Genomic DNA, 17,155 nt, shown 5'->3' with positions numbered 1-17,155 from the left:
CCAACTCAGTGTTAACTCAGTTAGTAGTTAATAAATACACTGCCTGGCCGGGCGGTGGTGGCGCACGCATTTAATCCCAGCACTTGGGAGGCAGGCGGATCTCTGTGAGTTCGAGACCAGCCTGGTCTACAAGAGCTAGTTCCAGGACAGGCTCCAAAACCACAGAGAAACCCTGCCTTGAAAAACAAAAAAACAAACAAAAAAGAACCAAAATAAAATAAATACACAGACTGCTTATCCTCAGGGTGTGGCATAAACAAAAATGGGAATCATTCCCATTAAAAGCTCAAGCTACTTGATGTGCTCAAAGAGGAGCTTCTTGAGACAGATGAAGGCAGGTAGGGCAGAGGTGAGAAAAAATTTTACTTGTTGAGTACTAGTATGATCTCCTTGTGGTCTTGCTGGGGTAGAAGTATCCACCTCTCCCACTCCATTTGCTAACAAATGACCCCAAAACTGTTTTCATCTATTTATATTATGGCTGCGCCCTCTCGGGCAGTATCAATAACTAACTCCAGTAATTTAAAGCTTAGTCCTGCAGTCATTTGTTTACCAGTAGATAACCACATGGCATGCCTTTTTGATTAGTTTAAAATAATCTTGTTTATTATTAGATACATGAGCAAATGAAAGTTAGCCATGGTTCTGACTTCCAGCTCTGTTCCCTTCTGCTGTTAATGAGCTAGCATGGGGCGATCCAGAAGCTTGAGGCTTAACTGTATCAAGTCATGCCTTTCATGTCTCAGGGACACCATGAGTAAGACTAAATGGCAGAAGATAAGGAAGACCCCACCAGAGACAGAGTAAATTGCTTAAAGAAATGGCTTGGAAAAGAATGTTTACTTCCTAAGAATTGTGTGTCCTAAGGTTTAGATGCACTATGGGCAGTCCTCGGTGTTAGTGATTGCTAGCAGCATTCCCCTCATGCAGCTGCAGCTTGCACGGGCCATGCTTGGTCCCCTGGCTATTCTTGTCAAAATACTACTCTTGCTTTGGCTACTAATGAGTGCAGAAAGAAGGCTGTCCATCCTAGAGTCAGCTACTTTATCCGACTTGGTTTGAATAATTAGGTGCTCCTTCTGGCCAAGTACTAATGATCAATGGGAAATTCATTTTTTTTTGGTTCCCTGATACATTTTGAAACAAAACTGTCTTTGTCCAGGAGGCTGCTCTAATAAAATAAGCAAAACTTCAATTCTCACAGCTCTGCAGACTTCAAAGTCTAAGATCAAGGTGAGGGTACATAGACGGCTGTACACTCGCAAGTCTAAGGTCAAGGTGAGGGTACATAGACGGCTGTACACTCGCAAGTCTAAGGTCAAGGTGAGGGTACATAGACGGTTGTACACTCACAAGGCCTCTTACACTACCATTTAACATGCATTTCAAGAGGGATACAATCACTGGCTCCATTGCAAAAATATACCCACACTCTCAGTACTGGGCCTTTGGCATCAAGGAGATGAAAAACACATTTCTCCTACGCAAGCTTCTCTTTGGGGCCCCACTGCTTGGGTTTAGATTGTGTCTTTTTCTTTGTTTATCCAATACCTGATGTTTAACAGATGTTTGAATTGAATGTGAATACTTTATGAATGATGGGTGTTGTTTTTTAAAAAACAGACTTTGGGAACACCTAGTTCAAAAAGAAAGAGAGTGCCAGAATCTTCTACAGCTAACTCTAGAACAGAAAACTCAAGAATTACATCATCTTCAGTTAAAATACAAATCCAATGGTGAGTCATTTTCCCTTTGCTCTGATATAGGTGTCAAAGAGGGACAAACTACTAAACTCTGACTTAACACCTTGAAGAAATGGCTGAGGTTACCATATAGTATACTGATTCTAGTTGGTATTTTAGAAGAGGCAAAACTGGACAGAAATCATGATGGACAGGGAAGAGCCCAGAAGGGTAAAAAAAGGTGTCTTGACTATGACAGTCCCACGATTTTGTGTCACAGAGGATACCTAAATTAGAATGACTCTCAAATCTGCCCCTTAAAGCATAAAAGTAGCTCTTGGGATAAAGAACTGGACATAAAGCTATGCCACCAAATCTTAACACTTGAGTTTCAGTGTAGATATAGATAGAGATGATTTTACTCTCTGGAAAGGGACCCAAGAATCGTAAAAGTAGCTGAGTCAGAAAAGTTTATTTCCTTTTCACATCACATTTACATTCTGTTTGGTTATGTCATTACATCCACTTTGTTACTTTCGAAGTAGTTTATGGTTATACATTACTATACAATAAAACAAAATTGGAATCATTATAGGTGGTACAGAGAATCCAGCACCCCCTGATGAACTGGGAACAGACAGAGAGCTTATAGACTGGTTGCAACTACAAGGAGTGGATGCAAATACAATAGAAAAGGTAAATTTCTAAATCAAATATTCCTATGATGTTGTTGAAAAGCTGCTTATCTCATAAACTGAATCATTGTTTCAGATTGTTGAAGAAGATTATACACTTTCTGATATTCTCAATGACATTACTAAGGAAGACCTAAGGTGCCTTAGATTACGGTAAGAGCTTCCAAATAGTTTGAGTCTTGGAAGGTCTTAGTGAAGTAGAAAAACAAAATGGTGGTAGCTTCCTCTGATCTTAAATTATCTTCCACTCTTGTTTAAATGCCCACACCTCTACACAGAGCCACCAACATTCCTATGGCACCAGGTTCAGACAAAGAAAACACTTTAATAAGTTAGATTATATTTTGAAAGAGTATTTATCTGGCAAATGTAATCCTGTAGATTGAATGCTTGATTCCCCTATTTGTGAGGTGGCTGTTTTCAAATTTGCTTTTCTTATGAAAACTCCTATTTTGCAGCGGTGGTGTCCTCTGTAGGCTCTGGCATGCAGTCTCCCAGCACAGAAGACAAATGCAGGAGTCCTCACACTGAGCCAAGCTCGAAAGAATAAGCAAATACCCTAACACCTGCTTATGGTCAAAGCTTCTGTTCGTGTACACACAAATCCTGTGTTTACATAGAAATTCCAGCATGTATAATTTTAGACCATCCTTGTTCATAAACAGGATTGTATGTAACATCAAACATGATCTAGTATATTGAATTCTTAGGACTGTACTTAATTTAAAAAGTCAGCATACCTTATAGTAACTGCTGGAAAGAAAAAGCATAATTCTTAAATGTGAAAGGTAAAAAACAGTGTGCCTTGCAGTGGGAATACAAGTTCATGTTTGTTAAATGAAAATTAAATTATTTTATCTTTGAAATGCCTGATTATATAATAGCCTTTGATCACAGAGACTTGGTCAGTGCTAACAGATGACAGCCTCCACAATGCAGGGTGGCTGCTACTCTTCTACCTGTGCAGTGTACTAATTCCAGCATGCCACCTCGACATATCTGTGGTAGGATATGATGAGGAAAAGGTATAAACACTCCACTATCCATTTCAAATCCTATACAAATCATTACACTCTTATTCACATGGATACACTGCATACAACATAGAAACTGCATGCAACTTACTCTTCCTTAATTTACATGTCTTCAAGACTTTGGGTATTTCCTGTCCTTAAAGTTGAAAGCACAAAGAGTTCTTACAGTGGATGATGAACCCTCATTCATTTCAGTTTCCCATTAACTGACTGACTTAAACTTGATCCATTGGTTGGCACCACGCACTTCAAAGGGAGGATCACTACTGTAGATGTGATAGCCTAGTTCCTCCAAGGGTGGCTCTGGATCAGCTGTAGCAAACTGGGCAGCATCTTCGATTTCTTTCCTCACTTCCACATCAATCTCCTAAACAATGCAAGAGATTTTTTCAATCAAAGGCAGCTTTGGAACCAACTAGAAAGTCTGAGAACCTGTTACTATATAATATGTGACTCTTCACCACTTAAAGACAGTATATAAATTACACATGCAAAGGACATTTTTAGGGAAAAAGGGGGCGGAAACAAAAGTTTTTGTACGAATGTCTATTACTCTACTTTCTTTTTTTGAGACAGGATATCTATCATTGAGCACAGAACTCACCAGTTGGCCAGCACACTCAAAGCATTTGTCTTCACCTCTTTCTAATCCAGAGCTAGAGTTGTACACATGCACCACTGTGCCCACTAGATGTGGGTGCTGGGAATCCAGACTCATATCCTCATACTTCTGCGGCAAGCACTTTACCAACCAAGTCATATCCCCTGCCCTGCATCTCTTTAATTCTCAGCAGAAAGACCAAAACCAATAGCCCTGTGAGACTTCAGATTCAACAATAACCTCATCAGAATGCTTTCTGGGTTTGAAAAAAACTCAACTTTCTGGCCACCTAGGAGTGACATTTTGTGAGGTGTGGGAAATTAGTCAGTGAACCTACCTTTAAAACCAGACTTAAACCTCCAAGAGCAACTGTACCTTTAATTCTTCAACACTTGCAAGATTGCTGTTCACCATTCTATCCTTGAGAAGCATAATAGGGTCGCTCTTACTTCTTACTTCCTGGATTTCTTCTCGAGTGCGGTAACTATGGGGAAGGGAGATGCGGTGATAGACCCTTAAGAACAGTGCCTGAGAACTTTGTGAAGTATAAGAGTATATTTTTGAAAGAGAGGAAGGAACAAGCTAATACTGATGTCACTGTGAGACTAGTTAGGGTGGTAGGCATCTTTTATAGAAAGCTATTCACTGTAACTTGGGGTTTTACTGGCATTCTAACAAGGACCAAGTATTTGCTTCTTTGACCTGGAAGAGAGGGTCACCAGTTTTACACATTTAGCCTCACTTTTTTTTACATGGATGGAGCAAGGAAGAGCTGGCAGTGGTGATAATTCTAGACTTTTGAAGCATCATGAATGAATGAAACTTATGCCCTGGCAATGCTGAAGCATGTATGGGGTTTCATGGTCTAAGTTGATGAGGATGACTGACCAGGTCTTCCTCCTGAAGCATCATACCAAGCAGGAAATAACTACACCTTGCCTTTCTCACTAAGACCCCAAAGCAGCATGACCAGCAAAATCCTAAACACACCAAGTTTCTGATTGTTTCCCTGAGTCCAGTGGTTCTCAACTTTCCTAATGCTGTAACAACTTTCCTAATGCTGTAACTCTTTAATAAAGTTCCTCATGTTGTGGTGAACATTATCTTCATGCTTTGTTGTGGTGAACATTATCTTCATGGCCACCTCATAACTAATTTTGCTACTGTTAAGAACCATAACGTAACTATCTGGCACGTGACCCCTGTGAAAGTGTTGTTGAGAGCTACTACCTTGGTCCATTCTACAAGGGCTGAACTAAAGTTCGACTAAACTGACCACTTCTAAACTGTCAAGTCTACTAATTCATCATTACATGCTAGAGCTAAAAGAAAGGAACAACTTAAACTTTTCATGTAGCAGTTAGCCTTGCTCCCTACCAGTGAGACTTTCAAATCTCAGTCCTCTCCAAGTAGAATTTGCCATGCCTGAATTTGGGGTGATGCCCACATAAACTAAATGACACCTAAAATAATTCTCTCATCTGCCTTACATTGACAGTTCCACACTGCAATTTAGTTACATAATGTTCTTTTTTAAATGACTGCTCATATTCATGCTAACATACAGGATACAACATATAGGATACATTGTAGGGATCTTCAAGCTGCTTTCAGACTAAGCCTCAAAACAACCACTTGAAGCCAACAAAACAATTTTATTTGGTTGTTAAGAGCCAATGAAGAGGTTCCTCTACTGTTTGATTTAAGTAGCCCAAAGCCTTCCCAGCCACCATGGGAACCACAATCAAGATACCCCATGAACTTTACCTGACTCCAGGGTCACTCATACTATGTCCATGGTAACGGTAAGTCTGTAGCTCCATCAGGATGGGCCCCTAAAATAGAGCCATAAATGGTTAAGGCTACAAAGATATGTGCCAAGAATTGTTGCCTCAAATGGAGACACACACACACACACACACACACACACACCGCGACATCCAATACATTCTTACCCACCTTCTATGTATCAGCTGAGTTGTCAAGAGTTTACTGGTTGACTTTTTCTTTCTTTTTTTTTTTTGAGACAGCATTTCTCTGTGTAACAGCTCTGGCTGTCCTGGAACTGCCTCAAACTCAAGAGATTCGCTGCCTCTGCCTCCCTGAGTGCTGAGATTAAAGGCATGCACCACCCAGACTGATTCTTAACACCAATTTATGCCATGTTTCTTCCTTCTCAATTTTAACAAAAGTAAACTGCAGAGGCATGTTTTCCGGGCTTAGAACAACCAGTTAAACTTAGCTACTTGAAGCTCCTTTTAAGCCAGTCTCACTGTTCCCTCTCCCTCCCTGCCACACACTGGCAAGATATATAATAGGCATTCAAATGCAGTCTAAGTAAAATTAAGCACTGTGGAGATCCAAAGTTTGATCATTCAAGGGGCTTATGATTAACAGAGGGGTGGGAACATATAATTAACCAAGCCAAAAGACAAAAAGAGGTTTTCAAATTAATGTCAAAGTGAAGACAGAGGCAAAATGCCAAGGAAATGCAAGAATAGAGAAATATGGAGTGTTTACTAGGTGAGTCAAGATTATGCTATCTCATTGGACTCTGCTTGTTTCAGAGAGCTCACTTAGTCATTACCCCAGGATAGCTCCAACCGCCATCTGGAAAGGCTTCTTTTAACTGAAGTGAATGTCATTATAAACCTGTAACCTAAAAGCCTATGAAAAAAATCTCATCTTACCTTACCAGACCTACAATATGCAGCTGCAAACTTTGTTGCCTCTCGGACACACAAGATATCCATTCCATCTACCTGTTAATAAATGGGGGATGGGCAGAATGTAAATGAACTATCCAGATCCATTTAACTTTTATTGTGGTGCTGAAGAATGGAACCTAGGACATAACTCGTGCTAGGCAAGTGTTCTGCCACTAAGCCACACCTCCTGCCCTCCCATTCAACTTTTAATGACCTATTCAAGCATAATGTGACGAAACTGTAGAACATCTAGCAGATAGGGTATGGTTCTGCCTCTACAATAAGGAACCTTACCCTCAGTCCAGGAATAAAATCTCCTCTTTTGTAGTAATCTGTGCTGGCCACTGCTCTCTCGACAGATGTCCCCATGCCATAGCGGTTATTCTCACAGATGAAAATACAAGGTAGTTTCCACAATGCTGCCATATTGTAAGCTTCAAATATTTGACCCTAAAAGCATTATATAAAATGCAAGTGGTTTAATTTATTTCTCTAGACTTTTTCACCATTCCTAATAGTTGTTGCACTGCCTAACACAGAGAGCTTACACTAAGGCCAAACAGCCTCATCTTTATAACCAAGTTTCTGGTGGTGAGGGAAAGGAGCACATGCTGCTATGGTAGGGAAACGTGGTGTGTACTGTATGACTAGTATACATTTTGGGGGATCTACTAAAATAGAACACACTGCAAAGAGGAACATGGAAAAGCACCAAGTTACCAATTAGTTTTACGCTCTGCTATTAATCTGTCACACTCAATTGACCGATAATCAGAGTGAACCAGCAGCATCTGAGATTCGGCATCCAGGACAGGGTCTCACTAAGTGCTGTCCAGAGGCTGGTGATTACACTGAGACCAAGACAGGATGAGCAAAGAAACCAAGAGCCAAGGTTCAGACATAGGAATCTGGTATTGCATTTGAGTCCAAGTGAAGAGTCTCTGGATCACACTATTGGTTTGTAATGGTCTACATTTAGCCAACAAGGCTGGACCTATGGCTCAGCTATAAAGATCACTTGCTGCTCTTGTAGAGGACCTAAGTTAAGTTCCCAGTGCCCACATGGCAGCTCACAACTGTCCTTAACCCCAGTTCCAGGGGACCTTCTGACCTCCATTGGCACCAGGCACACATGCAGTGCACAAACACACATGCAGGCAAAACTAGAAATAAGTAGATCTTTTAAAGAGAAATTACAAAAAAAATCTCCCACCACAGAGCATATTTGCAAAGCATAAATGTAACGCAAAGAGACACATCATCACAGAAATGTACCCTTAGAAGGCTCATGTCAAGAGGTTAATCTCCCATGTGAGTCAGCCACATGAAACGCTATTTCAATTAATAAACAATATGCCATTTCTTTATAAATCCAAATATGGCCAGTCACAACTTGAACATTAAAGTAATTGTTTCTGGAAATTAAGAGATGCACTTACCTGATTAGCAGCGCCATCGCCATATAATGTCAAACAGACCTCATCTTTTCCATTGTATTTGCAGGCCAGAGCAATCCCTGCTCCTAGGGGCACCTAACATAAAGAACAACCAAGAAAACTGTACAAATTAATCTGAGTTAGAATGCATTTAAATTTCAATGCCTGGAGAATATGGGAAGCTAAACTAGTGCTGCAAGTCTTCATTCCTAACCCTGTCACTATCTACCTACCCTGTTATTTTGTGAGCCACCATGTGGTTGCTGGGAATTGAACTCAGGACCTTTGAAGAGCAGGCAATGCTCTTAACCACTGAGCCATCTCTCCAGCCCCCTACCTACCCTGTTATTTTGAACAAAACATGAATAAATTCTATATTATTTCTGATTTCTGCACCCAAAGATTTAACTACTGATCACAACAAGATAAAAAAAAACGAAGCCTAGATATATAATAAAATCTACTGTAGTGGATATTGTTGATGCTGTTAATACTTCACTTCTCATTAATTGATGAGAACAAGGACTTCCTATTCATGAAAGTAAGGTTTTTGCTTTTTTTCTTAGGCTGTCACTTTAACAAGCCCCTCACTTGTAATTGGATCCCATTGCTAGCACTGCCTATGAGTATGTCAGAGTGAGTGAAGTTGAAGTGATGAGCCATTGATTTTACTGAAATATAAAAAGATGAAGGGATAGCTCCACCACTATAGGCTCTTACTCAAACAGAACAAAAACAAACCTTAAATCACTACCCAAATCTACTTAATTCCTCAGATGGGAAGATAAAAGGCAGTAAGTAAAGACAAACCAAACTCCCAAATTACTGAAATCCTCTGAAATTACAGAAGTTCTCTGGAGTGAAGAAGGTCCTGAAGACACAGGCCAGGATCAAATGTATCAAAGCATGTGCTCTTCCTCAGTTACCTGAGCTCCAACGATGCCATTGCCCCCATAGAAGTTCTTGGCGTACATGTGCATCGATCCGCCTTTCCCTTTAGCACAACCTCCTCTTCGTCCTAGAAATGGCAGCACACACACCAAGCATAAATAAAAACAACCACACAAAGCAATAACCACCACCCAATCCAATTGTCTGTCCCTCCAGGAAAACACACCTCCTCATCTCCGTGTCTGTGATAAGGATAGACTAATCCAATGGTGCCTGTTTTCTAAACGCTTGTTACCTTCAGATGTTAGCAAAGTATTTTTGACACTAGGTTTAGAGGAAGTACACACATTATCTAGAATCCGCCTACATTTCAAAGTACTTCAACCCAATTTACTTTCTCTGTTAGATTTCTCATGTTTTAGTGAAAGCAAATCTTATTTTCCAATTTCACCTGAGGGTCCAGATGACCTCATAAATGGTTTACTCAAAGTCACAACAGAGGTACCAGGATACATACCAGAAGGCTTGATTGTTTCAAAAACGAAAGTTCTAAGATTTTTACCACTAATTCATAATGCTTAGCAACTTAATGGAAGATATTTGAAAACTTCCCCCACTTACTATATCCCTTCCCTGTAAATCCACAGCAAACCTGTTAGCTCTGCAAGAATTGCTCGGACAGGCAGGCCCCGAGTGAAGGTGAAGCCATGAGCTCGATAGGCTGTGATGAGATGGTCCGTGGGGTTTATGCCAGCCTCTAGGCCCACACAGCAGGCTTCCTGGAGTAAAGGAAGAACCACGAAGCAATGCCATTATTTATATTTGAATAAAGAACTTCTATTAGATTCAATAATTTAAAAATCATGGATCAAGCTGGTCAGTGGTGGCACACGCCTTTAATCCCAGCACTCAGGAGGCAGAAGCAGGTGGATCTCTGTGAGTTCGAGACCAGCCTGGTCTAGAGTGAGTTCCAGAACAGCCAGAGCTACAAAGAAACTCTGTCTCAAAAAACCAAAACAGACCATAAAACAAAATAAATAAATAAATAATTTCAAAACCACACATGGATCAGTGAACCTGTCATTAGTAACTCCAAAAAAGTATTTTTCATTAAAAGAAAAGGGTAAGGTCTAAATCAGAAGCCCTAACCAATCCACAAATGTACTGTTTCCTTTAGTCTGGACAGAATTTAAAAATATAATTTGCCAGTCAGATGCCAACATTAAAAAATTGATAGAATGCATGCACACCAAAGAAGTCTTAGGTCTGTGTTTCCACATGGAAGTAACTGACTGAAACCAAGTCGTGGCATCTCTGGATGGGGCCTAACCATCCCAACTCCGCACTGATCCAGCTTACCGTTGTTCATATTGTTATATATAACTGACTTCACTCATTTATTCTACCTAGCTAGTTCTGTAGACTGCTAAATTTGGAATCAGTTACTGTCAACTTAAAAAGTTCTAGAATCACCTAGAAGACAAAGCTCTGGGCATGTCTATGAGGAAATTTCTTGGGCAGAAGTGGGAAGACCCACCTCTACATGTGGATGGCAGCATCCCATAGCCTAGGATCCCAGACTAAATAAAAAAAGAGAAAGCAAGGTAAGCGGCAGCATTCACATCTCTGCTTCCTGACTGCACATTCATGTGACCAGGTAACTCAGCTCCTACAGCCATGCCTTCCCCACCAAGATGGACTGTACCTTCAAGCTGTGAGCTAAAATAAACACTTCCTTATGTTGCTTCTGTTGGCTATTTTGTCACAAATGGAACACACTCTCTCCCTCTCTCTCTTTCTCTCACACACATACAACACACACTCACACTCATAAAACAACAAAATAGCCCTTTCCCCAAGAATGCATAAAGCATAGATGTGTGGGGTTCCAGCAAATTTTAAAAGTAAAATTCTAAGAACAGATATAAAATTCAGAAATGCTAAGTGTGAATAAATTCTTTTTTTTTTCAAGATTTATTTATTAAGTATACAATGTACTGCTGGCAAGGAAGGCACCAGGTCTCATTACAGATGGTTGTGAGCCACCATGTGGTTGCTGGGAATTGAACTCGGGACCTCTGGAAGAGCAGCCAGTGCTCTTACCCTCTGAGCCATCTCTCCAGCCCCGTGAATAAATTCTTATGCCTACAATTCACAGTGGGTCCTAGCATTCTAGTTTTATTTTGAAATCCCTATTTCAAATCCTTCTGACCCAAGAAGCAGGGTGAAAACCAATAAACAGAAACCATACTTAAAGCTAAGTGTGGTGGCTCATGCTTATAATCGCAGCATTCTGGGGAATGAGGCAGCACTATCAAGGTTCAGGGGTTTCAAGCCAGCTTAGACAGTAAGAAAGAACTCAGTGAGTTAAAGGAGGTTGCTATCAAGCCTGGAACCCATATGGTAGAGGAAGAACCAAATTCTGCAACCTGTCCTCTGACCTCCCCCCCACCACACATACATACTCACACACAGGGTGGCACATAAATACCCCCGCCACACACACACACACACACACACACACACACACAATAAATGGTGGTTTTGAAATTCTAAAAGCCTAAGATGAAGGCAAAGAAAAGAGGTGACAGGGGAAAGAAGGCATAAAGAAAGAAACCTATTTAAGTATCCTAATAACATGCATAGCTTTCTAACAAACTTACCACTTACCTGACCATCACACAAGTGACAGAAACCACGGATAATTTTCTGTTTATATAGCTGATCTGCCTTTAGCTCCATTCGCCGCACAGTCTGCATCATCCTGTAGTACTTGAGCCCATCCTCTCTGGTGAGCACTGTGGTGACTGGAGGGCCCTCTTCTAGCCGATGAAGGTCACATTTCTGAAATAAGGTAGTCACCCTCCAGTTACTACTCCACTAATACTGCTGATGCATTCTAAGATCCAACTCCACACAAATAATACACAACTTGAACTACAGCAAAGAAATGCATGCCTCATCGGTGCTTCAAGAATAATGTCTGAGAAAGCCTTGATCCCATCACTTGAAAGGTGAGAGCAGGAGGAATAAGAGTTCAAGGTTATTCTTTGCTAGATAGGAAGTTTGGGATTAACTGAGGCTCCATGAAACTGCTTCTAAAAGAAAAACAGTGTTTCAAAATGCTTCTGATTGCTTAAATTTATGGTCATCAATGTTTCACTAAATCCCACCCCCTACTAAAGGTACATCCAATCTCTGGCTCAAGAAGGTCTATTTGGCCGGGCGGTGGTGGCGCACGCCTTTAATCCCAGCACTCGGGAGGCAGAGGCAGGCGGATCTCTGTGAGTTCGAGACCAGCCTGGTATACAAGAGCTAGTGCCAGGACAGGCTCCAAAACCACAGAGAAACCCTGTCTCGAAAAACCAAAAAAAAAAAAAAAAAAAAAAAAAAAAAAAAAAAAAAAAAAAAGAAGGTCTATTTGCCAGGATAGCTATCAGGTCAACCCAACGTATTTGTAGGTGACAACATGTCAGAATGTGAAAAGGTTGAACAACCCTGTTGGAGTTTATTTTTAAAGCCTGCATCCTTTAAACTGCCAGCAAGTTACTATTGCTAAACTTCTCTGAACCCTTGGTTCTAGAATATTTTAAAGAAAGTAACCCTACCTTCACAGCGCCAGTATCAACTCCTTAAAGTGAAACTGTATCAGTACCTGTGAAAAAACTAGAAGCACAAAGTGAAACACTCTTACCTTAATCTCAAATGTAGCATCATTTGCAAAATTACAGGAAGCTACTAGCACTCTGCTTGCCTAGAACACAGAAATATGCAAATAATTCATTACTTCTGTTTTTTAACTGTCCAGAATAAGTCATTACTATCATGAATCCATGCTTAAAGAAAGCATGGATTTTGAACACAGACTCATCACTATCTGAAAGCAAAAAAGGAAGGTGGCAAATACCAAGTCTATCCACTTTCCATTTTGTTTTCAAAGCAATTACAGTGAGAACAATAACAATGGTCAAATCGAAGAAACTAGATTGTGTGGGCTTTTTAAGGTTTATTTGAAAATACTTCAAATAAAACTATGTTAATCCCTATTTAGGGCAAGCTACTTTTCTATGACATATAACCATGACGGAAAAAAAAAACCATTCAAATCATGACATAAATACCTTAGTGAAAAACATGTCAAAAATCATGGACTTGGGCCAACCACTATATAACTTGTGCAGTCTAAATTTTGAGAAGTCTCCTGTTAGAGCCCCATAACAGAAGAATGTTCTCTTAAAACAGTATTCCCCTGACTGGTTTGAGTGGTTATTACTACTTAAGAGTTACTGATTCCTTTCTACCCTCACAACTGAACAAATTCAAGTACAACAAAAACATTCTAAGTGATAGACCACAAAAACAGTTCTTCTATTCTAACCACTGGCTGCCACATTTTCACATACTTACATGTAAACTCACATCATTTCTTTTCCTGGAGATCCCATAAAAAAGAATGTTCAATGTGTAACCCAATATATTTTGCAGCACTGAACTTGACCTTGGTGAGGAGTTAATGTCAGCACTCTAGCTATAACCTCCAAGTTTAGGACCCAACAGGCAGATTTAAGACCTACTTATCTCTCTCCTGCTCTTTTCTGTCGCCTCCACCTCCCAATGCTGGAATTACAGGCATGTGGTAGCCTCCATCTATAGACAGGATTTAGTTTATAGACCCTCAGTAGAAGCCTAAAACCACTGCTCACACTTACTTCAGTGTGAGTGCTGTGACAGCTGGTCTGATGATAGTCAAGATGACTCCTGGTGATGAACAACTGGGTGGGTGGAGTAGACAGAGTGGACACCTGGCCAAAGGGATTATTTACATCCTAATCTGGACAATGGAAGATTGTGTCATTCTAGTCAGAATAGCACAGAGCTTAAAAAATTCATGAATTATTTCTTTCTGGAACTTTTCAAACCACACCTTATAACAGGTAGCTGAAACCATGGAAATTTGCAAAGCCATGGACACAAGGTGGGGAGGGGCACAATATGGCAACTGCTGTATTATTATCCGATAAAGCCAACAAAGGCAAAGGCACTACCCAAGGAAAACTCTAAATACCAGTAACGGATCCTTCAGATAAATCAGAGGTACAGAGCATGTGTTAGCTATCTTAAAATGAAGAAAAATGTAAAAAAAAAAACAAACCCTAAACCTGAAGCCAATCAAGTAGCAAACAAATAATTATTTGTGGAGCCAGAAATAGCTACTCTATTGCAAAGTAAGTTTCTGGATACAACTACAGAAACTAGTTTGGGGAACAATCTAGGGCAGAGACTACCCCCACCAAAGCTGAGGTGCCTATTTAACATATCAAAGCTGGACCTGCCAGGTTATCCCAGCATTCCTCAGTCCACAGCACTCCCTACCCAGAACTCTCTCACCCAGGAGCTGGACTGCCCTTCCCCCAGAGGCTCTTCCCTATATAATCCAGACACTGTGGTTACACTTCTCCTTTTTGTATCTTTGGCCTCCTGGCAGCTGCACTTGGTTCCCCCTCTCCCACATGGTACAGCTCAGTCTGGTCATGTCCACTCTGGACTCTCCCAGACATCCCTGCTTCTGACTATGCTGTCCCACAAATCTACAATAAACTTTCCCGTAGTCCACCATACCAAGGAGCAGTCATGACCTTTCCTTTTTATTCCTTTTTTTTTTCACAACCCACCCAGGAGTTGGTAGCAAAGATAAATTCTCAAGGTAAAAATTATAAAGCCAGGCGTGTTGGCGTACACCTTTAATCCCAACATTCCGGAGGCAGAGGCAGGAGGATCTCTGTGAAATCAGCCTGGTCTACAAAGTGAGTTCCAGGTTAGCCATGGCAGTAACAGCAAAATTCAGTGGGGGGGGGGGACGGGACGGGACAGGACACCAAACAAAAAGAATTCTGCTTAAATGGAATTCTTGTTGGGTTTTCTTTTGTGGGGAGTGGGATACTGGGAATCGAACACATGACCTTACATATACTATGTAAATGCTCTATCTTTTGAGCTACACTTCAGCCCCTAATGAAATTTCTTTCTTGGAGACCTTGAACAACTTATTCAATAAAAACTTGTAAGTATCTAAATACAGAATTTTCAAAAGTATTTAAGAACTCTCAGAATGTACCAACATGAATTAAAAACCTTACCTCCAATATGCAAAGGCAAAAAAGTTATTGGTGGTAAAAATCTCACAAAAGGGAGCATAACAAATACAAGCAATAAGGCAAAATAAAAATTTTAAATGCAGCTCAGTCTTAAAAAGCTTTGAAAGCTTTCAACCTCATTTCAAAGTAAAACCACATTTTTGTAATCCATTTCAAAGTTGCACATCCAAACAGTGAAGAGACAGGCAAACTTTAAGCCTGAGGTAAATCTTCACACTTGCCTAATTTTTAAGGGGGAAATAATTAATAAAAAGAGCAAAGGCACAAAACAGGCAGAGGCCTCAGAGGAAGTTAGGGGATTAACTAGGCACATTATCTTAGCTATCAAAAAGCAAACGCCTAATCCTTCATTCTCCCACAGAGGATCCTTGGCCACTGCAGCACTAGTTATACAAGTTTAATGAGCCACTGCTTACTGTTTGTAAGGGTATTTTTGCAAGGCTTAAATTACATTTAAAAGTCTTTTCACATGTATAACATGAAAAACTAAAAACGAGCTATGTTGTATTACACAGGCTGCAATAAAAGAGAAATCTGCATTTCCTTAGAATTACAAACTCTAAAAGGACACATTGGAGTTTAGAGGTCTACTTGGAGATGAAAGGTGAAATTTAAGTTTTCAACATTATGAAAGGCTTCAGGACTGGTTCCTAATTAGCATGTAACAAGTATGCTCACAAAGAAAATTGCCAGGCATAATGGTGCTCGTCTTTGATCCCAGCACTCAGAAGGCAAAGGCAGGCTGATCTCTGTGATTGGAGGCTAGCCAGAGCTACACAGTGAGCCCCTTAGAGAAAGAGACAAAGACAGGTCAAGCTGTTCCCCACCCTTAGCATGCCGGATGTGGGGACACAAGATTTTAATGCAAGCAGTCAGGAGGTAGAGGATGTAAGCAGATCTGAGTTCGAGGCCAGTCTAGGATACATAGCAAAAGACCTTGTCTCAAAAGAAGAAAAATTCAAAAACTAGCTACTACTGGAGAGTTTACACAATACCACCACCAAGTGAGAAAATAACAGGGTTCTTTCTATGGTGAATTCGACTCTAGAATTCAATTTTTTTTCCTGCTGTAAGGCGATTAAAGGAAATGGTAAACTTGACTTTCAGACAAAGAAATACACCTAAGGTTAGTGTGTAGCGTCTAACAAAGATTTAAGGGGGTTTCCCATCTCCCATTGCTCTCTAGACTCCAAAAGAGGACGGAGCACATGTCTTAAAAGTGGAAGGTAGAATTTTTATTGATTTCAGATTCTACTTCAACTTCTTCAAACTCTGATTTAGTTAAGAACTGGCTCTTCCCTTTTCCACTGAGGGAAACAAAGCTTCTTTTAGTTTTCAACTTTATTTCATGCCCAATCTCCAAGGTATAAAGAAATTCCCCTTTAACTATTTCTACACACAACAAACTTGTTCAATACTAGACCTGGATGGAGGTGGGTGGTCCTTGGACTTCCCACTGGGCAGGGAACCCTGAGAGCTCTATGGGCCGACAAGGGAGGGGAACTTGATTGGGGGAGGGGGAGGGAAATGGAAGGCGGTGGCGCGGAGGAGGCAGAAATCTTTAATAAATAAATAAACGGAAAAAAAAGAAACTTGTTCAAACCAATTAAAATTTAGGAATGCAGTTTGAACACCTGTGAAGATTCTGGCCGAATTCAGGACACATACTATAAAAGCTCAGGAAATGCCATACACATATGCAAAGACACATTAAGAAGTGTGCTGTACTGTCGATTCAGATTCAAACAGGAATACAGCATTTACTCAATCAAAAGGTGTTTTTCTTTTACTGAATTCCTAGAGAAGTACACCTTTAACCTTCCCACAACCTCCCCAAACTAAGCAGAACTGCATCAAATTCAGAAGAAATCGATAGAACCAGAATTACAAGTCAAAGCCTGGTGGCAGTTACACCAAGAAAACGCAACCTCTGGGCGGCTAGAGGTCAAAATG

The 17,155-nt window shown here is 40.5% G+C and overlaps 2 protein-coding genes across 2 annotated transcripts in view; one reads left to right on the top strand and one right to left on the bottom strand.

Moving 5' to 3' along the window:
- LOC121441311 (mitogen-activated protein kinase kinase kinase 15-like) overlaps positions 1 to 2,927 on the top strand; it is a 125,573-nt gene extending 122,646 nt beyond the window's left edge. The window contains exons 26-27 of the mRNA XM_041642447.1: positions 1,624 to 1,736; positions 2,836 to 2,927. Of these exons, the coding sequence (XP_041498381.1) occupies positions 1,624 to 1,736; positions 2,836 to 2,927 (205 nt within the window). The remainder of the gene's footprint in view (positions 1 to 1,623; positions 1,737 to 2,835) is intronic.
- Positions 2,928 to 3,267: 340 nt separating this feature from the next.
- LOC121441310 (pyruvate dehydrogenase E1 component subunit alpha, somatic form, mitochondrial-like) lies at positions 3,268 to 14,013 on the bottom strand. The gene is made up of 12 exons (XM_041642446.1): positions 13,972 to 14,013; positions 13,757 to 13,873; positions 12,742 to 12,801; positions 11,718 to 11,891; positions 9,700 to 9,826; positions 9,083 to 9,174; positions 8,160 to 8,252; positions 7,015 to 7,170; positions 6,703 to 6,774; positions 5,780 to 5,847; positions 4,388 to 4,496; positions 3,268 to 3,778 (listed from the first exon to the last, which is right to left on the bottom strand). The coding sequence occupies exons 1-12, from the start codon at positions 14,011 to 14,013 to the stop codon at positions 3,614 to 3,616; spliced, it is 1,275 nt and encodes a 424-aa protein (XP_041498380.1). The 3' UTR covers positions 3,268 to 3,613.
- Between the last annotated feature and the right edge of the window lie 3,142 nt (positions 14,014 to 17,155).

Source organism: Microtus oregoni, unplaced genomic scaffold (genome assembly GCF_018167655.1).
Source record: "Microtus oregoni isolate MIOR12 unplaced genomic scaffold, Mior012 000074F_ref0000038, whole genome shotgun sequence".
NCBI lineage: Eukaryota > Metazoa > Chordata > Mammalia > Rodentia > Cricetidae > Microtus > Microtus oregoni.
The sequence above is the reverse complement of the archived record's forward strand: the minus strand, read 5'-3'. Positions and strand labels throughout refer to the sequence as shown.